Source organism: Trichomonas vaginalis, chromosome VI, assembly GCF_026262505.1.
Source record: "Trichomonas vaginalis G3 chromosome VI, whole genome shotgun sequence".
NCBI lineage: Eukaryota > Parabasalia > Trichomonadida > Trichomonadidae > Trichomonas > Trichomonas vaginalis.
Window position 1 is genome coordinate 14,123,997 of NC_067208.1, and position 23,507 is coordinate 14,147,503.

At 30.5% G+C, this 23,507-nt stretch overlaps 13 protein-coding genes across 13 annotated transcripts, besides 2 other annotated features; 6 read left to right on the forward strand and 7 right to left on the reverse strand.

Moving 5' to 3' along the window:
• Nucleotides 1-206: 206 nt before the first annotated feature.
• On the reverse strand, nucleotides 207-3,248 carry TVAGG3_0862520 (armadillo (ARM) repeat-containing protein family; the record flags this gene model as incomplete). The annotated part of the gene is made up of 1 exon (XM_001324549.1): nucleotides 384-3,194. One exon carries the CDS (start codon nucleotides 3,192-3,194, stop codon nucleotides 384-386), a length of 2,811 nt encoding a protein of 936 aa, XP_001324584.1.
• A 532-nt stretch (nucleotides 3,249-3,780) lies between these two features.
• Nucleotides 3,781-5,120, forward strand: TVAGG3_0862530 (uncharacterized protein; the record flags this gene model as incomplete). Its single annotated transcript, XM_001324550.1, has 1 exon — nucleotides 3,790-5,103. One exon carries the CDS (start codon nucleotides 3,790-3,792, stop codon nucleotides 5,101-5,103), a length of 1,314 nt encoding a protein of 437 aa, XP_001324585.1.
• A 751-nt stretch (nucleotides 5,121-5,871) lies between these two features.
• TVAGG3_0862540 (spectrin binding) lies at nucleotides 5,872-6,396 on the reverse strand (the record flags this gene model as incomplete). The annotated part of the gene is made up of 1 exon (XM_001324551.1): nucleotides 5,872-6,396. One exon carries the CDS (start codon nucleotides 6,394-6,396, stop codon nucleotides 5,872-5,874), a length of 525 nt encoding a protein of 174 aa, XP_001324586.1.
• Nucleotides 6,397-6,877: 481 nt separating this feature from the next.
• Nucleotides 6,878-8,449, reverse strand: TVAGG3_0862550 (ankyrin repeat and SOCS box-containing protein 4 family; the record flags this gene model as incomplete). The annotated part of the gene is made up of 1 exon (XM_001324552.1): nucleotides 6,956-8,449. The coding sequence occupies one exon, from the start codon at nucleotides 8,447-8,449 to the stop codon at nucleotides 6,956-6,958; it is 1,494 nt and encodes a 497-aa protein (XP_001324587.1).
• Nucleotides 8,450-9,118: 669 nt separating this feature from the next.
• TVAGG3_0862560 (vault protein inter-alpha-trypsin domain-containing protein) lies at nucleotides 9,119-10,075 on the reverse strand (the record flags this gene model as incomplete). The annotated part of the gene is made up of 1 exon (XM_001324553.1): nucleotides 9,119-10,075. One exon carries the CDS (start codon nucleotides 10,073-10,075, stop codon nucleotides 9,119-9,121), a length of 957 nt encoding a protein of 318 aa, XP_001324588.1.
• Nucleotides 10,076-10,258: 183 nt separating this feature from the next.
• TVAGG3_0862570 (vault protein inter-alpha-trypsin domain-containing protein) lies at nucleotides 10,259-11,356 on the reverse strand (the record flags this gene model as incomplete). Its single annotated transcript, XM_001324554.1, has 1 exon — nucleotides 10,259-11,356. The coding sequence occupies one exon, from the start codon at nucleotides 11,354-11,356 to the stop codon at nucleotides 10,259-10,261; it is 1,098 nt and encodes a 365-aa protein (XP_001324589.1).
• Nucleotides 11,357-12,159: 803 nt separating this feature from the next.
• TVAGG3_0862580 (uncharacterized protein) lies at nucleotides 12,160-12,714 on the forward strand (the record flags this gene model as incomplete). Its single annotated transcript, XM_001324555.1, has 1 exon — nucleotides 12,160-12,714. The coding sequence occupies one exon, from the start codon at nucleotides 12,160-12,162 to the stop codon at nucleotides 12,712-12,714; it is 555 nt and encodes a 184-aa protein (XP_001324590.1).
• Nucleotides 12,715-12,978: 264 nt separating this feature from the next.
• Nucleotides 12,979-13,900: a mobile genetic element.
• Nucleotides 13,901-14,040: 140 nt separating this feature from the next.
• TVAGG3_0862600 (protein ubiquitination) lies at nucleotides 14,041-15,123 on the reverse strand (the record flags this gene model as incomplete). Its single annotated transcript, XM_001324556.1, has 1 exon — nucleotides 14,041-15,123. One exon carries the CDS (start codon nucleotides 15,121-15,123, stop codon nucleotides 14,041-14,043), a length of 1,083 nt encoding a protein of 360 aa, XP_001324591.1.
• Nucleotides 15,124-15,238: 115 nt separating this feature from the next.
• Nucleotides 15,239-15,918: a mobile genetic element.
• Nucleotides 15,919-16,237: 319 nt separating this feature from the next.
• TVAGG3_0862620 (regulation of vesicle fusion) lies at nucleotides 16,238-18,039 on the forward strand (the record flags this gene model as incomplete). The annotated part of the gene is made up of 1 exon (XM_001324557.2): nucleotides 16,239-17,975. One exon carries the CDS (start codon nucleotides 16,239-16,241, stop codon nucleotides 17,973-17,975), a length of 1,737 nt encoding a protein of 578 aa, XP_001324592.1.
• A 453-nt stretch (nucleotides 18,040-18,492) lies between these two features.
• Nucleotides 18,493-18,930, reverse strand: TVAGG3_0862630 (uncharacterized protein; the record flags this gene model as incomplete). The annotated part of the gene is made up of 1 exon (XM_001324558.1): nucleotides 18,629-18,904. The coding sequence occupies one exon, from the start codon at nucleotides 18,902-18,904 to the stop codon at nucleotides 18,629-18,631; it is 276 nt and encodes a 91-aa protein (XP_001324593.1).
• A 1,080-nt stretch (nucleotides 18,931-20,010) lies between these two features.
• Nucleotides 20,011-21,127, forward strand: TVAGG3_0862640 (uncharacterized protein; the record flags this gene model as incomplete). Its single annotated transcript, XM_001324559.1, has 1 exon — nucleotides 20,040-20,927. One exon carries the CDS (start codon nucleotides 20,040-20,042, stop codon nucleotides 20,925-20,927), a length of 888 nt encoding a protein of 295 aa, XP_001324594.1.
• An 86-nt stretch (nucleotides 21,128-21,213) lies between these two features.
• Nucleotides 21,214-21,774, forward strand: TVAGG3_0862650 (uncharacterized protein; the record flags this gene model as incomplete). The annotated part of the gene is made up of 1 exon (XM_001324560.1): nucleotides 21,214-21,711. The coding sequence occupies one exon, from the start codon at nucleotides 21,214-21,216 to the stop codon at nucleotides 21,709-21,711; it is 498 nt and encodes a 165-aa protein (XP_001324595.1).
• Nucleotides 21,775-22,268: 494 nt separating this feature from the next.
• TVAGG3_0862660 (intraciliary transport) lies at nucleotides 22,269-23,403 on the forward strand (the record flags this gene model as incomplete). The annotated part of the gene is made up of 1 exon (XM_001324561.1): nucleotides 22,304-23,251. The coding sequence occupies one exon, from the start codon at nucleotides 22,304-22,306 to the stop codon at nucleotides 23,249-23,251; it is 948 nt and encodes a 315-aa protein (XP_001324596.1).
• Nucleotides 23,404-23,507: the final 104 nt, after the last annotated feature.

A 23,507-nucleotide genomic window follows, 5' to 3' on the forward strand; every position in this document is an offset into this window, starting at 1 on the left:
AGTTAAAATCGTTATTCAACTTTTCAATGAATTAATTTTACGATTTTTTTTTATTTTTTGTAATAACCTGTTAAAAGCATGCAACATAATGATTACATAAATAGTGTTCGAATTAAAGTCATAGCCATTTTTCCATGCTCTTAATAAAAATTCCTCCTTTGCATCTATACAAGATATATGTAATAGATAAAATGATTTCAAATTTCGATGATATTTTTTATCAGCTTCGTAACAACTTTCCATACAAAATGATCGTGATGTAAAATGATTAGAATTAAAGCGGCCAAGATAGTAAACAATATTTTAATAGTTCCTTTATTCCTTTCTTTTAAATTGTCAAAGAAAAAAAAAGATACAGGTAAACAACAGAAACAAAATAATGTTTATTTAACATAATCATAATAATTATCATATATCTCAATACTAGTTCCAAAATTCTGAATTAAATTCTCAATTGTATTTCTTGTTTGTAAATTGAAGATTTGATACGCATTATAAATGGTCATCCTATCAAAACTAACTTTTGTAAAAATTGGACTCGAAAATACGAACAATAATTGCTGGAAAAGTTGAATTTGGAATTGGTTCGAAAGATGTGGAAACAAATTAAGTAAATGTTGGGTACATATATCAATAACATCCATTTCGGAGTGAAGAGGCAAAAATCGATTAATTTGGGAATATATCTCATTTATATCGACATCATTGAGAATATTTTTGCATAGGAGAGTTAGTATGTTCATTACAATGCGATCTCTCGCTGAAAAATGGATACTATCATCAGGAATTGAATTTGCAAAATTTAATAGCAAATTATAAAGATTTGAAGGGGAATCTATGAGTTGTGGATAAAATTCACACATATTCTGGATGAAATAACATCCTCCTGACAAAGAATCAGAAAATTCTGAATTTAATATTTCAATAGTTTTGGAATAGATCATATTAATCTGATCATCTGATAGGGTCTTATTGTATATAAATGAGTTGTACAATGAAAAAGCATTGGAAAGAACAGAATCTGGAGAATTAATAAAATTCATAGAAAAATCGATCAAAATCCGAGAAATTTCTGGAGAATTAGCATCATCGTCGACATTTGATAAGAAACCGAATAAAAATTCTAAGAATTCGTCGTTTGAAATAATTTCTTCCTTTAAAACGAAATCTGCATCGGAAAGAACTGTAACAAATGATTCCACTTTATCTCCTAATACTACAATACCTATTTCTTCTTCTAAAACTTGAAGTAATCCTAGATATTGAGATAAAATTTCAAGTTTTATATTGTTTTTATCAGCAATTTGCTTATTAATGAAGTCAACTACTTGATAGAAGTGTTGTTCTTCTATTTTCTCTGGATATTTCGCATAATACTTTTTTAATTTCATATTAATTTGAGTAATTAGTCGAATTGGAAGGTATTCACCTGATTTAACAACAACAATAAAATTAGACGTAATTAGGTCTATCAGTTCTTCTGGATAATCCTGCTTTTTTGCATAAATTGTTAAAAAAAACAATAAATTTCCAAAAATTAAAGGGTTTTCCTTGAAATTATCAATTGTTTCTACGATTTCCTGTTGTAATTGAGTGAATACTTGCATTCTTTCATCATTAGAAGGCAAAATTGACAACAAATTTCGCCAAAGATAAAAACAAGCAGGAATATCTTTGTGTTGTAAAGAAAACTTAATAGATTCTTCAAACAAAGCATCATAATAGTCAGGAAATGATCTAATGAATTCAGAAAGTGCTGATAAATAAGATTCTGCTGATAATTCAAGATTAAAACTAATAAAATGTACAAGAATCTGATATATGTCTTCAGGATATAGTTTTACATTGCAATTTATTGATGAAATTACTGTAAATATCAAATCCAAAATAATTTCATCAAATTTTGCGGAATTAATAATATTCATGAAGAAGTTCAGTATCTGTCTTACAAAATAACTAAGATCGCACTTGAATTCAGTGATAAATATGACAGGAACAATGAAATTTTGAAATGTCACAATTTCTTGAGCATTTGACAGCCATTTTATGATTGTATCCGTGATCAACTCCATATTCTCATTAATCTCATCAAGGTAATAATCCTTTGCAGCTACTAAAGTTACGAATGCTTGATATGCGATCATTTGGTCATCATTTTGAATAGATTTCAGAATGATATCAAATGCTTCATCAAAAGGTCCTGAAATATCAATAGTATTCTTGATAAAACATAAGCCAAGATATAATAAATCTTGATTTTGAATTAATTCTTGAATTATTGGGAAAATCAGTTGGGAAAGGAGATCTTTGTTTAATACTTTTATCAATGGAATGATAAAATCATCTGCAATATGTTGATCGGGATTTTCTTGAAAATTTTGACAAAGAAATTCAGTAATTGTTGTGTAAATTAGTTCTAAATCATCTGTAGATAGTTTGTCAATGATATATGGTAACATTTCTTCAATTGTTAAGGTAACAAGAACTTTGCAAGAATCTGAGTAAATTTCATGATTAAATGTGGAAATTAGGCAATCAATTGATAGGATATATGATGGTAGATAATTGTCGATGGCTCTAAACTCTAAGACCCATTGAAATGTCGTTCTCAAAATCAAAGAATTTTTTGTTTGAATAATTGAGTAGAAAGAGGACTTGATTTCATCTTTACATGATACTAAAATGTCTGCTTTCTTGAGAAAATATGATGATTTGAATAAATTTTCGAATGCAATATTATTTATTTTTGAATTTGACAAATCTTGCACTAATTTTGTGTAAAACAGTGAGAATTCGTCTAATGTAACAAATTGGGCAATAGAAGAATATAGGTATTCGAATGAAATATCGCTTAATTTCTCTGATTGAAGTGAATCAATGATATTTTGTCTGTAATTCATATGATTAAATACGATATTATTGATAATTTCTGTATAATACTTAAGATTATCTTCATTTTCCTCGAAAAACAGGCTTAAAAAGAAATTTAATATAAAATCGATTTCTTCTGGAGTAAATTCTGTAGATACATTAATGAAAAACCTGTGTAAAAGCAATGTTATCGCAGATTTTTTCCTCGAATCGCACGTTTGATCTTTAAATGCTTCAATTAATAGGGTAAAATTGTCTTTTGAACTGATAATATCATTCAAAATTGAATTGGCTTGGTTTTTTGAGTCTACAGCTCCATCCATCCATTGATGAATGAGTTCAAGAAAATCCTGAACATTCATTGTCGCCAATTCAGGATAATAGTGATCCAATTTTTGTCGTATGATCGCTACTATAGAATAGTGTAGCCAAATTATATGTTATATACAGCTATTAGCCGAATTTTTAACAAAATTTAATCAGATTTTTCCTTTTGATTGTGATATTTATATTATCTTCAATTTATATGTGTTTTTAATTTGATGATACATAGATTCTACTAAGAATTTTTAGTTTTTTTCCCGATTTTAATTGCAAATTAAATTAACAGAAGTAATTACGTTTGATAATCCTTTCTGAAGCTAGTGCTGGTGAAATCCTAAAAACCCAAGAGAGGAAATAGCTTAAATGTGTTATCAAAAAAAACCTAAGTATATAAATTTTGTGGATTCTAAATTTCCCTTTTTCACAGAGATAGCTTTGTTTTCATTCAGTCTGAATATACTCATTTTCTACCTTAGTCCACATATGTCAGCATTGCTATAGGAAATTTTCTCATAGGCTTTTAGGATAACGAGATATAGAAGCACTTATATCAATATTAATTTTTTTCCAAAAAAAAAAGTATAACAATTTTTCATGTTTATTTCGCTTTGTTATTACCAACTGAATTTTGGAAGAGGAACTATTCCAAATGATGCGTTCGACATACGCGATACAGAAAATAAATATCGCACAGTTTTTGCGATTCCTCCTCGAAATTCAACAAATCAAACTCAGATTTATTTTGTTTCGTTATCCAGGAGTTATTATTATCAATTAGATATGCTCTATTTACAAGAAATCACTACCGAAAGATGGAATGTTTCCGTTTCAATTCCAATAAATTCTACTGATAATCTCGAGTATCTTTTATTCGAGATCTCATCTGGCCAGATTGTACAGTGTATTAGTGGTTTTTATTCTTCGCCACTGATAAAACAATCAGTGAATTATGAAATTAATAGAGCGCCAATTAATTACGTTTTAATACCGCATTATGACACCACATATCATATTATTACAAACGATGATACTAATTCCATTATTTATGACGCATATACTGATTCTCCGAAAAATCTCAAAAAAGAAGACGCAATATTCGTTTCCGGGGAAAACTACACTATAATTACAATCACAAATAATACACGCTCTATCCACTTTACTATAGAGTCTATGGAACTCCATAATAACAAACTACGTGAAAGCAACCTAATCACGGCCTTAGAACCTAATACAGAGGAACATTTTTATTATTTATTTGACGCCTTGAAATGGGGCTTAATTCGAGAAATTAAACTAAATCAAGATATTATTCCTAGAAATGCTGATACATGCGTTATCTTCTTACAGAGTCATTATATGGACGGTCAAATAACAGCAGAATCATGTAATGGTAAGCCAATAAACCTTCACGAATGCGTTATTCCGGAATGCGCCATAAAATTAAATTCTACTCGATATCCTTCCATAAAAATCAAGAACTTTTCACTTATTAATGGTCAAAAGCCAAGAATGATCTTATCAGGACTCAAAAAACAAGAAATTACAATTCCAAAGTCAAATTTACTATTTAAATTCTTTTTATTACGTTGGCTTGATTATAATGAACAACAAGATATTCTCTATAACTATGCTCAAAGAACAACTTTTGAAAACAATATAGATATCGAATCTCCTTACTATTTCATCAAAGACACAACGAAAGATGGGAAACTCCAGTATTATCCTCAAGATTTTATTACAAAGGATCCTTTTGTTGTTGATGTTTGGGAAAACTCAGATTATAAATTTGTTGCAACAATTCCGACATTTCCTATTGCTAAAGTCATATTCCCATTGATTTTAGGAATCCTGATTGTCGGATACTCGTTGTTTGCTCTTATTTCATACTATGGTAAGTTTAGTTCTTAAGTTATATTCTTGTTTCGTTTTTTTGTTTAAAATGTTAATATATATAATTTTTTTACTTTTGCAACTCAATATGGATAAATTTTTTGAAATTAGAAATACAATAGAGATCAATACTAATATGGAAGTATAGGATATTAAGGCTGCACTTACGTCCTTCTGACTTTAATTTTAAATTTTTGACAACAGGCATAAAGCGTCATTGAAAATTAACCTTATGATGAGATCATATTGTCGTAAGTGCATTCTTAAAAAGCCTTTATAATGGTAATAATATGATGAACAAATGCTAAATTTGGCTAAGTTATATTTCTTTTTTTGATCTCAGGTATCTTTATTTTAATAGCAAAAGAGTAAAATTGCATATGAGGTACTAGGATACATTTGATTTTTATTCAATTTCAGAATTCATTTGATAAAATAACTGCTGAATAAAATTTTGAAATATTGATGAAAAGATGGACTTTGGAGAACGTCATTTGTTATGGGCAGCAATGTACTACATAAAGCATGTATAAAAAGAAATCTTAAACTTGTCAAATCTCTCATGGAATGCTATTACGATAAAGAAATAAAGGATGGTTATGAAAAAGTCTCCTTTAATTATTGCAGAAATGAATAAACAAATATTATTATCGAAATATAATTAGTATATTATTAATATCTCGTCCTAAGAAGGAAATTAAGAGACCTTATATATTTTAAGTATCTAGAAAATTAAAATATTTTGAAAAGTTGATAATATGAATTTTTAATATGTATATGATTGAGTTAATTGGCACAAATGGTTTTTAAGTAATATATTACTTTACCTTTTGCAACCATAAGTGCAGTTTCTCCATCATTATTCTTTGCTTCTTTATTGGCTCCAACTGAGATAAGATATTGAACAACTTCAAGACGGCCATTAAATGATGTACAAATGAGTGGAGTATATCCATTTTTATCCTTTGCTTCTTTATTAGCTCCAACTGAGATAAGATATTGAACAAGGCCAATTTTGCCAAAATATGATGCATACATGAGTGGAGTATATCCATCTTCATTCTTTGCATCTTTATCAGCTCCAACTGAAATAAGATATTTAACAATTTCAAGATGACCGTTTTCTGATGCAAAAATGAGTGAATTAGATCCAAATTTACCCTTTGCAACACTCAAGCAGGTCTTCAACCAGAACATGAACCATTGGCACATAGTTGCTGCCGGCATGAACGGTGTTTCCGAAGAAACAACAACGGGCATCCACTGTCTCTTCCAGCTCGAGAAGGAGAACAGATTCCATTTCCCAGCCATCAACGTCAACGACACTGTTACAAAGTCCAATTTCAAGCACATCCAATCAAGCCAGATGGCCACGCTATCCTCTTTCTCGCTGATGACCGCCATCTTAGCCTTGGCTGCGCTACAGGTCACCCATCTTTCGTTATGTCAATGTCATTCACAAACCAGACACTCGCTCAGCTCGACCTCTACGAAAAGAGAGGAAAGCTAGAGAAGAAGATTTACATAATTCTTGCATCTCGATGAAAAAGTCGCTCGTCTCAACCTCGGATCTCTCGATGTCCACCTTAAAAAACTTACACAGAGACAGGCTGACTGCATCAACGTTCCAGTTGAGGGTCCTTACTATTATTAAATTTGATAGACTAAAACAGGTATTCAGTGATTTAATCGATTTTCTTTTTTGCAATTATCAAATAAAATGAAAAATCAAAAAGGAATATATCTTAAAAATTGGCCTTGTTCAAAGTATAAAATATTGGCCATATTTATTAAACAAATTAAAGATTTTTATGTATAATGACAAAGAAAGGTTTATCTCATTCACTGAAAGAGAAGGATTTGATAAAGATCATATGAACATTTGTTTGTCTTTTGCACCAAATGAAAGAAGAAGTTTGGCTGTATCTGTACAAACATGATCTCTTGCAATTTCCAGAGCTGTTTCTCCATAATTATCTTCTTCGTTGATATATGCACCATGTGAAATAAGAAGTTCGGCAGTTTCTTTACTATTTTTTTCTGCTGCATAATGGAGAGCAGTTTTCATTTTTTCATCTTTTTCATTGATATTTGCACCATGTGAAATTAGAAGTTCGACTATTTCTTTACTCTTATTTTCAACTGCATAATGAAGAGCGGTTTTCTTACATTTGTCTTTTTTATTGATATTTGCATCATGTGAAATAAGAAGCTCAGCTATTTCTTTAGTATTCTTTTCTGCTGCATAATGGAGAGCGGTTTTCCTAAATTTATCATTTTCATTGATATTTGCACCGTGGGAAATTAGAAGTGCCGCTATTTCTTTACTATTATATTCTGCTGCACTATGAAGAGCGGTTTTCTTACATTTGTCTTTTTCATTGATATTTGCACCATGTGAAATAAGAAGTTCCGCTGTTTCTTTCCTATTGAAAATAGCTGCATAATGGAGAGCTGTTTGCCTATCTTTATCTTTTTTATTGATATTTGCACCATGTGAAATAAGAAATTCGGCTGTTTCTTTACTATTATATTCTACTGCACTATGAAGAGCAGTTCTTTGATAATCATCTGTTTCATTTATATCTACACCATGTGAAAGGAAATATTGGCAAATGGATGGAATATTAAACATCGGTGATAAAATAAAAGAGTTGATTAAAAATTTAGATTGATCTAAAACAACTAAAAATGATTCAAGATTTTTATATTTTCTGCAATATTCTAAATCAATCTCTAAATCGTATTCATTCACCAAGAATGTAACAAAATCAATGTTGTGTGAAATAATCGCATATTCCATGCATTTTTTGTCTGGTTTTTTATTTTTCAAACATTCACTCATGATCTCTTGATTTCCTCCTAAAAATGAAAATTGAAGACATATTTCAGTTATTCTTGAGTTGAATTTTGTTCTTAAAAACTTGAAACAATCAACTGCTCCATGGTAACAGCATAATTCAAGTAATGAATATCCTTCTTTAGTATATGGATATAAATTGCTTTGAAGAATTTGATATTTATCAAATCCTTCTCTTTCAGTGAACGAAATGAATATTTCTAAGTCATTATTCATAATTGCTCTGTATATTGTATTCTCTGTATGAATATCGAGATTTTTAAAATTATCTTTTTCGAAGTTATCATATTTGTCTAATTTAATTCCATATTCTTTATAAAATAGGAAATTTGAGATATGTATGACAGTGTTGACCTCTTTGACTTGATAATTATCAGATATGAGCTTGGCAAGAGATAAATATGACTTTGTGTAGCGATTATTATAAGGAATGATATCAATAATATCTTTTATTATAGTTTCTGGGAGATGATTCTTTGAATCGATCAAATTTGTATTGATCATTTTGTAAATCGAGTTTTTAGCTGATACAACGCATTAAATGAATCGATATAGTATTTCGAGATACTGTGCAATCCACTATATATGTTTGGATGACTGCCTTGATCTGACATTAAAAAATTATACCAACTTAAAATTAAAATATCTCCAAAGGAATTGATTAAAATGGCTAAACTCATAATATCCTTTCAATAGAGTAAGTTTCTGACTGTACACCTCACAAATGTCATTGATTTCGAAGCATAACTTTTACCAACATTGTATACTAAGCATAACTTTTGTGCATTTCTCATCATTTGTACTCATACATCATCACTCACAAAGAAACAGGGATTACAGCATCGATATCATTTACTAAATCCTTGTTCTATGATAACTATATCGACTCAGATAACTAAACCGATATAACAAACACAAAATAGTGTCATTACCGATAGTATTCTAGCAAATGAAGGAACTGTTAAAATTGTTAGCCTTTGGCTGAAATCTGAACGAAATAAATCAATCTATTAAATAACTAATTAACTACAAAGCTTAAAAACTATCATATTCTGTCTATCATATTACTCTTTTTTTCTTTCCTTACATTCATACTCAATTTATGATCTTCAATATAGAATTTAAGTAACTATATAATTTATGAATTCTAAATATTTTATTTTGCAAAAAATATCACATTTTGTTGATTATTGAATCCCAATCAACATCATTGAACTTTGATTTCAAGAAGTTCTTTGCCTTCATGATGATGAGTGAATACTTTCCTTCAGAACCGTAATTCTTCATGATGTAAACAATTGCAGCAAGTGTAGCCGCAACAACCTTTCCATATTTCTTTTCGATTTCCTTATTAACACCAGGGAAATCATCCCAAGAACCATCAACATTTTGAGACTGAATATTCTCGGAAATAGTAGAATCAGAAGATTTAGAAGTATTTCTCCTTGCAGCTTCTTCCATCAATCTTCTTCTTGCAGGTTCTGCTGCTTCTTCAACTTCTCTTCTCTTTGAAGATTCTTCATATTCCATCTCTCCTTCAGAATAACAGTTAGCACATTCATATGGAATTATTTCTTCATCATCAAGAGCACAGGAAGCACATTCATATGGAATTATTTCTTCATCATCAAGAGCACAGGAAGCACAGTGATCAACGTGATTAATAAAATATTGAATTTTACCTCCTCCACAGTAACAGTCATCATCATCAGAATAATCCGTACTATTCCAATCATCATTAATATTTTCGTGAGATTCAAGATCAACACCAATGTAACTTGTGAATTTGCAAATTATTCCGGATTCAATTGATAATTTGATACATCTTTGTTTTTCTTCTTCATTTGGTTCGCTCTCAAGTTTGTTCTCGATACCTGCTATTGTAAGCCTTGCAAACAATTGTTTGACACCAAAATTATCTGGAATTTCCATAACATTTACGATTTCTTCAACTGAATCATCGCCCATATCGCCACTGATCAAAACATTGTCTGTTTTAGAAGCTTTGACAATGAAACTCTGGGAACAATTTGCAAATAAAGGTGGTAAAGGCGAAGGCCATGTAAGAGTCAAGTCTGGAGCACTAATAGAGATATTACTTGCAGAAGTAGATATCGCTGATTTAAGCATTTTGATGACGCATTCAGATAAATCATCTTTATCTGAAATTAAAGTGTAATTTCCTGCTGTTGCATGAGCAATGCCTTTAATAAGGCCCGGATCTGCACCAGTACCGAGACCAATTGAGAATACCCTGATTTGTGAGCGATATTTATTACAAAGTGATAAAACTTGGTCTGGATTTTCAACTTCTCAATCAGTTAGGACAAAAACTTGTTTTGCGTATCCTTCTTTTGATTTGGTATTGATTATATACTCAAGAGGCTGATAAATTTCAGTTCCTCCTAAAACTGCTTTAATTCTTTCAACCACTTTCATGCTATACTTAAATGTTTCGTTGTTGTAATCGCTTGGTGGGATGTGTGTAACATAATTACTTCCAAAACCATAAATTGCGTATCTGCAGCCGACAGGAAGAGATTGAAGGAAAAATTTAAGAGCCTCTTTAGCTTTTGTGATTCTAGAACCTGCCATTGATCCTGATTGGTCAACAAGGAAATAGAATTCGGAGTTTGTTTTGTCTTTTGATTCGAAATTTGGATAAGTGGAAATAGCAATATAATTATCACTTGAAACAGCAAAATTGAGGTTGTCTTCTGAGAAAACTGTCTTTATTATGATGCAATCTTCTGTTGGAATTGAACTAAGTTCGAAAAATGCTGTTCTCGTCTCAATAACTGATTTACAGTTCTTAACATTGATTGTAGCTTCTTTGATGTCATGATTTGTGATAATCTTTGTGGAAAATTTGAAGTCTTTGATGCCAATACTGCTTAAAGATGTTTTAACTCCACTTTGATATGCAACTGTGAGCGGGATCTTGTAAAAAAGAGAGTTCTTGTCTAAGTCTGCAAGTAATGAAACTTTGAGATGGACTTCAGCAACTTTCTTAGCTGGTAAATTTCCTAAATTAAAGCGGTTAAGGCCATTTCCTATCATTTCGCCATGTATCACATGATGGCCTTGTTGTTTTGCTTCGTTGTATTCCTTTTTGGCTTCTTCTTTCGATCTAAGCTGAGGTTTGATTTTTTTTCCATCAACAATGAACAAACAATCATAGGAGCAATACTCTGAGTCGTTTGGAAAATAGTACGAGATATCAGAAGCATTATTTGAAGTGTTTGTGAAAACTTGAGTAATGTTATAGCTTGCATAGTTATTGTACTGAACTCCTTCCATTCTGATTGAGGTGAACTCAATGTCTCTATTATTTGAATCAACAAAGCCAAGAATCTCTTTAGAAAAATGAAGTGATAAAGTCAAAGCAAAAAATTTGCCACATGTGAACATCAAAATTATTATTTATCATATATATAATTAAAATATTAAAAACAAAAATTCAATAATGATATGAAAATTTTTGATAAAAATTTTCAATAAAATAAATCTATTCTTAATATAAGAACAATTTTATTAAATTTTTAAAAACGGTTTTTGATTAATCTATTTCAAATTTTGTCCTTAACGGTTTTCTTCATCCTTTTTCATGTAAAAAAAATAAACATTTCTTCATCCAAGCGATTCCCTATTTTGACATTTCGGACAAGCTTGAAACAATAAAGTATTTAGTATTTGTAAACACAAAATTAATGAAAAATGAGATTTTGGATATGAAAATCTAAATGGATGATATCAGAATGAAAAATGAGCTCACAAAACGTTACTATTGGTATTAAAAGAACTATTAACTATAGATTAAGTGTTGTTGATGAAATTTACGCTTAAATGGGATTTTTCACTATGATTGAATTGATATTTTTCTGAATAAGCTTAGTCATAGAATTAATGCATTACACTCTACCTTTTCATAGTTTTAAAATATAAAAAAACATAAGGAAGAAGATTAGATGACTAAATAACGTTTTTTAAACTAAGCAAGTGAAACCAGCAAGAAGAATATATCATATTCGGCCATATTTGATTGTTTTAGAAGTAAAATAATAAATGCACAAAAAAATAAGGAAATGATGAAAAAAACGTATGATTTGAAGAACCACATTAATATTTTCCATCCTATACTATATTGATATTCTATTTCTCCTCTAATTCATTAATTTGACATCTTTGGAGAAATGCTAAACGTACACGAAACTATGCTCGCATCTGAAAACGTTTGCCCTAACATTAATACAACACCAACAAAGAGAAGAAGGACGAGGTTTAGCATAGAATCTCAACAAAGCCGTCAGAGTTCTAAAAACAATTCTCCTATGTGCTCTCCACTAAATTCCTCAAGTGATGGCGAATGGTCAAAGTTCCAGGCAGAGTTAAATACTGTCAAAGAACAATCAAAATTATACGAGAATGATTCAGTTAGCGATGGAAGCATCCTTTCAGAATATGATTCTCCAAATCAAGCTAATGATCTTGAATCACAGCGCAAAACTCTTGAACTCATGAAGAAGAATCTTGAAATCAATGAAGAAATGAGGAAATTATATGATGAACAAAATGAAATGATTGAATACTTTAAGTATCAGTTAGTTGACATTACACGCGCTAGAATTCTTGCAGAATGTAACAAGAAAGGCAAAAAAGCACAAGATATAGATACAAATGGTATCTTGGAGGCTCTTGATTTAAGAAGAACAGATCCAATGAATCTAACCGAAGTGTTGCAAGGTGCAACAGAAGCTTTGTTAATATAAGAATAATATATTTTCATATTTTTAGTTATTATTTTTCATCTTATTCGTATTTATAAATTCATTTATCTATATTACTATGAATTAGTGAATATATTTTGAAAAGGTAAAATTATTATAATGTTATTATTCTTTTTTATATAAATACAAGCTGAAAATAAATTTTTGACTACCAAATAATGAAATTTAAATATGTGCCTGTTTATGAGTCTTTTGATTGCCATTCTTTCTAAATATTTAAAAAAAGCCCTAATAAAATAATAAAATAAAGGTAACTAAACTCCTTTCGCCGATCCGATTTGCTCCATATTTAAAATATAGCTTGCATATGTAGAAGAAAAGCTAATTTTGAAGTACGCCCGAAATCCACCAACAGGATTTCGAGCTACTAAAAAGGTACTTTTAAATGTGATTTTTTTATAAAAAATTAAATTTATTTTAAGATCAGACTAAAAACCAATTTTATGGAAAATCTATATCGACAAATTTATTACTTATTGGGTATATAGATTTTTTGATTATGGCGATTATGTCTGATATGCTTCCAATAAGCCAAAACACATTTCATACTGATTTCTATAAAAGGTATCTTTATTATAGAAGTGTAAGCTATATCTGTTTGTTTTTTTATTATAACAAATTCAAAATTCTCTTATAAGGACTAGATGAAATCTGTATTATTAAATCATTAGCTAAATGAAGGTTCAAATAGAAAGTAAATATCAATTTATATGATACTGAAACCAAATAGTTCTTTTAATAAAAGATAACACGCTGAAAATTATTGAGTATTTGCAAATCTCAAAAATCTATTGGTGAATTTGGCTCAACTTTTAAAATTATAACATCCATATCAAATCATAAAAGCAGACAAAAATTAAAGCCAAACCTATCGGCCAATTTTTTTTTGATATTTTGATTTTTGAGGTATACTTTTAAAAGTGGATTTAAAGCACTTATGAAAAAACATTAACTTCTGTCGTTATGATTATTGATTTAGACAATAATGATTTTAATCTTTGATTATCAAAACACTAAAGTCATCTTTTTAACATTTGCTTGGTAGCATTAACTCAAGTCTAAAGTACTATTTTATGTGGCACTCTTAGAATTTTTGTATTCATTGTACACGCTGAAATAGTACCATTAAAGTTATGGCGGACTTTCAAAAAATAGTTTGGTCACCTTTAATAAAATTGGGAATTGGGACGGTTATTCCAAATTCGGATCGAAATTTGATGGCAGTATATTTAATTGTATGAATTATTCAACCCGTTTTATTTTAAATACAATAAAAAGTACGGAACGGTCATAAAAAATTGAGAGTTGCTAAAAAATTGCTTTATGTGAAATGAGAACTTCAACAATTTCTATATTGTTTTTACGTGCAGCAGTCTGAAGTGCGGTTTCTCCATCTTCATCTTTTTCATTGATATTCGCACCATGTGAAATGAGAACTTCGGCGGTTTCTTTACAATTATAATATGCTGCAGAATGAAGTGCGGTTTTTCCATAGTTATCTTTTTCATTGACATTCGCACCATATGAAATGAGAGCTTCAACAGCTTCTATATTATTATAAAATGCTGCAATATGAAGTGCAGTTTTTCCATCTTCATTTTTTTCATTGATATTTACACCTTGTGAAAGGAAGTATTCGAAAAGGGATGGAATATTAAATATCGCTGAATAAACGAAACATCTTCTTATATCATTTGTTTGATCGAAATGAACTAAAAAGGATTCAAGATTATTGAAAATTCCACAATATTCTATATCGATCCCCATATTGTACTCATTCTTCAAGAATGTAACAAAATCAATGTTGTGTGAAATTATTGCATATTCCATGCATTTTTTGTCTGGTTTTTTATTTTTCAAACATTCATTCATGATCTCTGGATTTCCTCCTAAAAATGAAAATTGAAGACATATTTCAGTTATTCTTGAGTTGAATTTTGTTCTTAAAAACTTGAAACAATCAACTGCTCCATGGTAACAGCATAATTCAAGTAATGAATATCCTTCTTTAGTATATGGATATAAATTGCTTTGAAGAATTTGATATTTATCAAATCCTTCTCTTTCAGTGAACGAAATGAATATTTCTAAGTCATTATTCATAATTGCTCTGTATATTGTATTCTCTGTATGAATATCGAGATTTTTAAAATTATCTTTTTCGAAGTTATCATATTTGTCTAATTTAATTCCATATTCTTTATAAAATAGGAAATTTGAGATATGTATGACAGTGTTGACCTCTTTGACATGGTATTCATCAGATATGAGTTTGGCAAGAGATAAATATGACTTTGTATAGCGATTATTATACGGAATGATATGTAAAATGTCTCTTATAACATATGTAGGTAGACATTTCTTTGAATCAATCAATTCTGTTTTGATCATTTTGTAAATTGAGTTTAATTCTTCTTCTTTTTCCGTTTTCAACTGATATAATGCATTGAATATATCGATATAGTATTTGTAGTAGCTTCACAATTCACTGTATTTGTTTGGATGAGAGTAGGGGTAATTTTAGCTAAAAGTGACACACATGTAAAAAGTGACACACTCATGAAGGGTGTGATTACCGATCGGTAATTTCGACAGTTTAGAATTTAAAATTTTTTATGGAACTGTTGCGAGTTTCATAAAGAATTTAAGGAATATAAGCAAAGATTTGAATCAAAATCTTAGACCTAAGCCGCTCGATTCGCTCGCGGCTTCCGCGAATTACAGATCAGCAAAGATTTGAATCAAAATCTTCGAACTAAGCCGATCGCTTCGCTCGCGGCTTTCTTTATTATTTTAAATTTGCATATTTCCATCAAAAGTTCATAAGGTAAAAAATTTCGTTTATTTTTACTAAGAAAAAAAAGTTTTTTGATAATAAATTTATTTTATTTCGAAAAAGTAGCAATAATCGTAAAAGGGTATTGATAGGCTTGCTAAAGTAACTAATTTTAGCTGTCAAATACTTTTGTATTTTGAAGTAAATTAGTATAAATTTGATATTATTTTAACTCCCTTTGAAAACCTCAATTTTCCATACAGAGGGAAAGGGAATAGCATCCAATATTCCCTGAGAATGGTTGCGCATTCTCAGTTCCCTCTATATTTCGAACGAAGCTCTCATTGGTCTTTTTTTTTAATACTAAACGTTTTTTTTCCTGTCACTTTTAGCTAAAATTTGGGTTTGCCGTTTGGATGAGCGTCTTGGTCGGACATTACTAATTTTTTCCCATATAACTTACCACTTAAATTCATTAGAAGAAAAATATCCTATGTTATAAATGTGAAAAACAATGACTACAAAGAAATCTGTAAAATTCGAGAAGTCTCCGAAATTAACTTAGAGTTATCATATGCAAATGATAGGTATGATATATGTTTATCACTTAATTGTGAATCGCTCAATCTGAAGGAAAATTAATCCAAAATTTGTAAAAAGTTTACAACTATTCAAAGTTACCCCCTTAAAATTTATCTAAAAAATTTTTTTTATTTTAGAAAAAATAAAGATGAATCAATCGAATGTAGTTCAGTCCAATTCTCATGCGCAATTAAGTATTGTAGAACCTGCAGTTGAAATTGCAGATAAGCAACCAAACAAGCCAGGTGTTTTAATTTTATCAAGAATTGATGACAATTATCAGTTACATTGGGGCCCTCTCGATGGAAATCCAGCCCAAAGAATTGCTGCTGTCTTCAGAGGTCAATCGAGTGCAGATTTTACAACGGAAAGCTGGGAATTTGGCAAACCTTTGAACGTCGATTGCCAAAAACTCAACTGTCTTTATTTAACTGAAAATCCACTTACAATTACTTTCCAAAACCAAACAGAACAAAAGAGAACATTCAAAATTAAAGTTTCCGAATTCACCTCACTTGCAGAATTTATTGAAAGGCTTATTGTCAACGGAATTGCTGTTCCTTCCGACGAAAGGCCCTTCAGTTTGTCATTCTACCGCAAATGCCATAAAGGCGTTTTCTTTTATTCTCCTCCTTATATTCAATTACAGTTTGATCAATTTTCAAATCTCGCCAACTTCTGGACAAATGTTCATGAGTTCTTCCAGCGTTTAATTATTCACTTAGATAGAAGCGATACCCTTCCAAAAGATCCTTTGTTCCCATTAGGCCTCGCAGCACGCGCAGCTCATGATAGAGTGTACGAGCAAATCAATGTTTTCATTGCTGAACAACCTGTTTACGAGCAAATCGATTCCAAGAAGTGGTCAGAAATGTTTGATGAAGAAGGAAGAGCTAAAAACCCAGAAGAATTCAAGAACATTATTTACCATGCAGGTATTGATAAAGATACACTTCCAAAGGCACTGCCATTCGTCTTTGGAGTTTATCCTTTAACATCTACCGAAAAGGAACGCGAAATTCAACATGAAAAGCAAAAGAAAGAATTCGATATACTCGTAGAAGAAGTAAATCTACTCGAACAAGATCAAATTCTTGCAAATAAGAAGCTAAATGGCGCATTTCGTGTTATTAGCCACGATATCTCAAGAACAGACCGTCAAAACATCGCTTTCAAGGAAGTAACAAAGCCTGGCCTTACAATGCTTACTACTTTGCTTCAATCTTACTGTATTTTCAATCCTCCGATATCATATCTACAAGGCATGAACGATTTGTTCGTTCCCATCATTTTAGCATATATTCCAGACTGGGACGATGACGGAAATCCAATAGATTCCGAAGGAAAAATAATTGATCACGAAAAATTGATGGCAGACATTTTCTGGTGCTTCGATGCTATGCTACGTAATACCAATCAGCTTTCCTTCCTAGCATCAGTCACAGAACAATGCCAGGCTCAAGCAATAATTGTTAATAAGATTTTAACAAAAGTTTCGCCATTGGCAGCCATCTGGATGCGCCGCAATAATCTCCATCAGCTATTGTGGTGCTATTCTGACTTCGTTCTTCTTTTCAAGAGATCATTTGAATACATTTGGACAGTTTGGTTCCAATTCAACTGTTCACCTGATTCAATCCACTGGCTGACATATTTCGTCGCAGCCCTCATCATGGAAACCTTCCCGAAGTTGACACAAATGAAAGATGTAACAATTCCAACGGTTATGGAACGATTCCCTGTATTTATGAAGGACTTGGACCATCACAGACTCGGTTTGATCTCGCTTTGGCTCGCTTCTCAATACAAATTTGAGCCACAGCCTCCGACACCAGAAACAGAGACCCCGAAGTTCGATTTCTTCCATCCGTCATGGGAGCAGTAATTATATTTTCATGTGAGATTTAAATTTAAGTTATTTTATTTAATAAAATTTAAATGAAATTAAATATTTTTTTTATTTCAAGATATGTTTATCTTCATTACTATATATATTAAACAATTACTTAGAGTTAACTAAATTTTTATTGTTTTATTCATTTATGCATTAAATGGTAAGAAAGCTCATAGTTTTAAAAATATTTTGAGGTGACATTGAAGATCCTTGGTTAGGCAAGTTTGGATTCTCTATCATTACGAAGGGAAAATGCAAATTAAAGAACATCTCTTCATAAAAGATGTTGAGAATATGGTTTTGTATATAGAAATAATATGACATCACTGTACATATGTGTAAATTCAAAATAAATTTTCATATAAATAAAATATAGAATTTATACATCTGTACTGTGATATGATCAGCACAAAGATTGAGTATATTTGTTTATTATTCATCTGTTGATTTAATCTATTTAATGAAGAATATCAAAACAAAAACCAGGAATAAAGAAAAAGTATTGAGGTTTTTGGGTACGTATGATTAATGAAAGTATTAGCACTATAAGATATTAATTAGAAAATGTAAATTTTTCGCTTGATATAATAATTTTAAAACAAAATAAAAAGAAAAGTAATAATTTGATTTTGAAATGAATTATCTCATTGATTAGCAATGACGTGTTCTAATTGTTCATTCGAGATTTTGTTATAAGCTTTAGATTCATCTTCAATAAATTCTTTGTTGCACGGGCAGCATCTGTTGCAGATGTGAATTCCAAGATAGAAAATTACAATGCAAACAAATATCCATGAAACTGATATTATTAATATCCAATGATCAGCAACGACTGTTGCTGTTGTTTTGGAGGTGCTATCTAGCACTTTTCGGACTAGTTCTTCCTTTCCTTCAATCTTATTATTGTAATAACCAGTCATTTCCTATATTTTCTCAGAAAAATCTGAAACCTTTACAGAATGTCACTTTTATTCGATCTAAAATTTCATTTGGATTTGAAAGCGTATTGAATGAATTTGAAATTGCGTCTTTAAATCAAATGTGAAAGAGTTGTCACTTTTTAAAGAAAGAAATGAAAAAATCCCAAGAAAAAAATCATCTGAAAGTGGATGGGAAAATGATATTTTAATGCTGTGATTATCATTTTCCTATTGTAGATAGTAAGCATACTAATTGCAGAAAGTGTTTTGAGATGACTATGAATGAATTCTTATCTTTAACTGATGCAGAACAAATAGAGAATTTTTTGATTTTTCAAAAAAGTGACATGAAAGAAGCTTTCATATCCAGCTAACAAGGAAGAACAAACTTGTATACGAAAAGGGTTTTTGCAATAATATTATCCTTTTCATTGATGATTGCAAATTCGATTATATAATTAATTTTAAATGTTGCCGTATGAAGAGTAGTTTTGCCATAACTACCTTATTAATTTATTTTTGCACCGAGTGATCACTCTTAACTGTTGCTTTACCATTAGAGCGTACTGCATAATAAAGAGCGGCTTTCCAAAATAATATTTTTCATTGATGTTTGCATAATGTGAAATATGCAACTCAAAGGTAGGGTTTTGCAAACTGCAAAATGAAGAGTTTTTACATCGCTATTCTTTTTATTGATATTTGCACCATGTGAAAGGAAATATTCACGAAATGATGTAATATTGAAACAATTATACATAAATTATGAATTTTGACAATGTTCATGCAAATAAAATGGTACAATAGCAATAATAAAGTCGAAAGCAATAAGATATTCATCCATATACTTATATTATTATCAAAATTTTAAAATTTGGCTTATTAAAAGTTCTACGTACAAAACTTTTGTGCATTTAAATAAGCCTGTATTCATGTATGATTTCGATGTTCTAAGTTAGACTTTTGATAATTTTATATAAACCCATTTTCCTACGTAAAGTCTCCCTATCGTTTTTCTGCCTCAATATTGAGTGAATTTCTATCAAAAATTTGAATAAGAGACTTTACAAAAGAAAAGGAGTTTAGTGCATCTATCGGCGTGCAGCGAATATTGCACCCATATAAGCTGAAAATGATGTTTGGAACGCAATCTCTTTTTAATATAGGTAAAAAATCTAAAAGAAAATCGAAAGACGAATCGAGTGAAAAGTCAGCGGCGGTCGTGCCAAACGAAGCGCCAATAACAAGAACATCTGAATCATTACTTCCTAATCATCCAAAAACAAGAAGGAAAACATTAATGTCAAAAGTTGCCCCTAACATAGATATTGACTCCTCAGATGTCACAACAAACTCAACAGTTTCCCAAGCTCCAATTGCAACAAATTCAAACAATTCTGCTACGGCAAATATCTCAAGTACTACGACATCCACTACTCCTTCACACGACTCGTCTAGGAGGCCGGCAAATAAAACGCCAATTAGCGTATTTTCAGATTCTGATTCTTCAGACGATTCAACTTCAGTAGTAACTACAGTATTTACACGAGAACGAGAAACACTAGATCAAATAATGTTTTCTCCCACATCTCTTATACCATTAGCTAATGCTATTCAACTTAAATTTGATATGAAATTTTCAGAAGGCTTCCCAGCTTTGATTGATGCCTCTCTTCAAGCTAATTCATCAAGATACTCTCAAAAAATTGATGATTCAGAACAAGTTATCTCAGAAGTCGAAACAATGACAAAAGAATCAATGGAACTCTGTAATCAGCTTGCAGACAAAACCAATGACATAGAAACAAAAGCTGATGTTACTTTAGGCACAATGAAAAAGACTCACGCGAAATTAAACTCATTAATTGACGCAAAGCTATCTATTTCGATTTATTTGATACTGTTCATATTCTTTGTGTTTAGATCTATTATTAGCGTCTTAACTTACGTCGGAACCTTTGTTGGCGGTATTTTCAAAGCAAATATCGCAACAAAACGAGAAGAGAGGAAAAAGAAAGAATAAACCCGTTTTTGTATTTTGATTTCAATCTCGTCATGTTTAAAATTTTTGTAATTTTAAAAAAATATGAATGATTCCGAGAAAAACATATGAACTAAGTCCGAAATCCTCGTCTGTTGAGTATGCCATTATCTTCATTTAGAGAAAAGCAACATTTAGAACGAGATTAAGGATTTCATAAAATGAAAAAAAATAGAAAATAGCTTCTAATAACTTATTTTACTTAATAACATCAAATAAAAAATTAAGTCTTATAGTAAACAAAGTAAAATTGTTATTTTTTTAAAAAATGGAAATGGATTTCGATATCATCGAATTTGTATCCACCTGGATTTTACTACCAATAACAGTAATATTTATATTTGCCATAGTATTTGCGGGATTTAAGAGTTTATTATCAATCGCTGCTAGAAATTTAGGATTATTCTTCACTTTTTCAAAGGTAATTGGCTTAGCAACAATACTGTTCGGACTACTATTACTTTCAAGAGAAGATATGAATTGGAAGATCACCTTACTTGAAATCTGGACCGGGATTTTAATGATGAATTTGATTCCAATCTTTGTACTTGGACAGGCAGCAGTGGCACTTTCCATTTCTTGGTTCTACTGGATACATAGATTCATCACTGACGATATTATGTTCTTTGAAATTTTAGGAGATAGTGCTTTCTTTTTAATTTTCCCAACAATGTTTATATTAACTATTCTCAACTTCGAAACTAGAATTGCCTCATTTGATTACAAGTTCTTTGGACCTCGTTTACCAATTACGAAATATATATAATTTTTTTTTAACCATATCTCTGTTTTGAATAAAGGAAATCATAAATTTGTACATACACTTTAAATATGCACATCAATTATACAAAGCTAATATAAATATTTCCAAAATGTTTATATTCGAATTGTAGATCATGAGCAATAAGATTCTTCAAGGTTAATCTTGAGATTACATATGAGTTATTTGAATTTATTTCAAATCATCACAAAATATCGTTTCATATCAGCCTAATTATGTTCCCATATTCATTTGAAATGATGAGATATATATTTCATGTTCAAGTTTTATGATTTGAATTCAAAATTCCAATTCAATATTAGGCAATTCCCTTATTTTGGGATGAAATTACATGAGGTATTTATTCAGTTTGGATATGATGAGAGTAGACTTGTCTCAATTCCAAAAATAAAATTAATTTTCCAAATTAGGGGATTAAAAATTATTTTGGGGAGAAATACAACAATTGAATAAATTATAGTTCATTAAAGTGCAAACTAAGTGCACAATGATTTTTAGATCAGTTTCTAAAAGATTGAAGATAAACTCATAAAAAATCTGTTATCAAATTCTGAAAAAAAAATTCAATTATAAAAAAATGAATGAAGAAGAGGAGGAGCAAAATTTAGACATTTCCTATGGAAGTAGCGATCGTTTAAACCTTTCAAGCAGTAAAGATGGAGGACTGCAAATTCCTAATCTAAAATTTGATTTTGCTCAACCGCAAAAGAAGCAGCAAGCATTTGAATTTCCGAGTCCCCAAAATTTGATGAGTGCCGACACATCTCTTTCAAAACCAGGCAAAGAAGATTTTCCTGATTTCAATGGTTGGCAGTCAGTTCCCGTATCAAATGATGCTCCTAACTACTATGGCGAGTTTAAACCACAGTCATATAATCAACCAGATGAAACATCCGACCCTGAACTTGCAGCCGTTTTCAACTTAATAACAGAATTTAATCCCGAGCTTACACCGATGACAATTCACTTCAAGCCATTTCTTCCTGACCTTATACCATCGATTGGAGCTATTGACGCATTCATCAAAGTACCAAGACCTGATGATGAATTCGAGCCTTTGGGATTAACTGTCTTAGATGAGCCAACAATTGGTTGTTCTAATCCACAAGTCCTTCGAATGGAGCTTAGAGAAAGATTCGGTGTCACAACAAATGAAGCTGATGGATACATCGGAAAAATCGCTGATCTTGAAAACAATCAGAAGGAATTGGATTCTTGGCTTGAATCTATTGAAGAAATATACAGAAACAGACCGCCTCCTACGATTGCTTACTCATCTGCAATGCCTGATTTAGAAGATCTCGCTCAAGAATGGCCACAAGTATTTGACGAAGTACTTCAGTCAGTTCCTCTTCCTTCTGCCGATTTGGACTTAACAATTGAAGAATATTCAAAAATTATTTGTTCAATTCTTGATATTCCTGTGAGAGGTAATATTGTGGAGTCTCTCCATGTACTTTTCTCACTCTATTCCATGTTTGAAGACAATCAATTCTTCAAATCTCTTCCAGATAATCGTTTTTAGTAAATATATGTATTACTTGTTTTAAGTGAAATTGTTTTTTAATTATTTAAACTCATGATAAAACTATTTTTCATTAATTTGAATTTTATCATAATGTTTCCATCAAATCATCAAAATGGACACTTTTAATTGTCTCACATATTCGATGCATGTTTATTAACATATAATTGTATTTCCGGTTTAATTGTATTCAATGTAAGGCCTATTAGACATTGGTATTCAAATAATCCATAATAATTTCGTCAAACTCTAATCT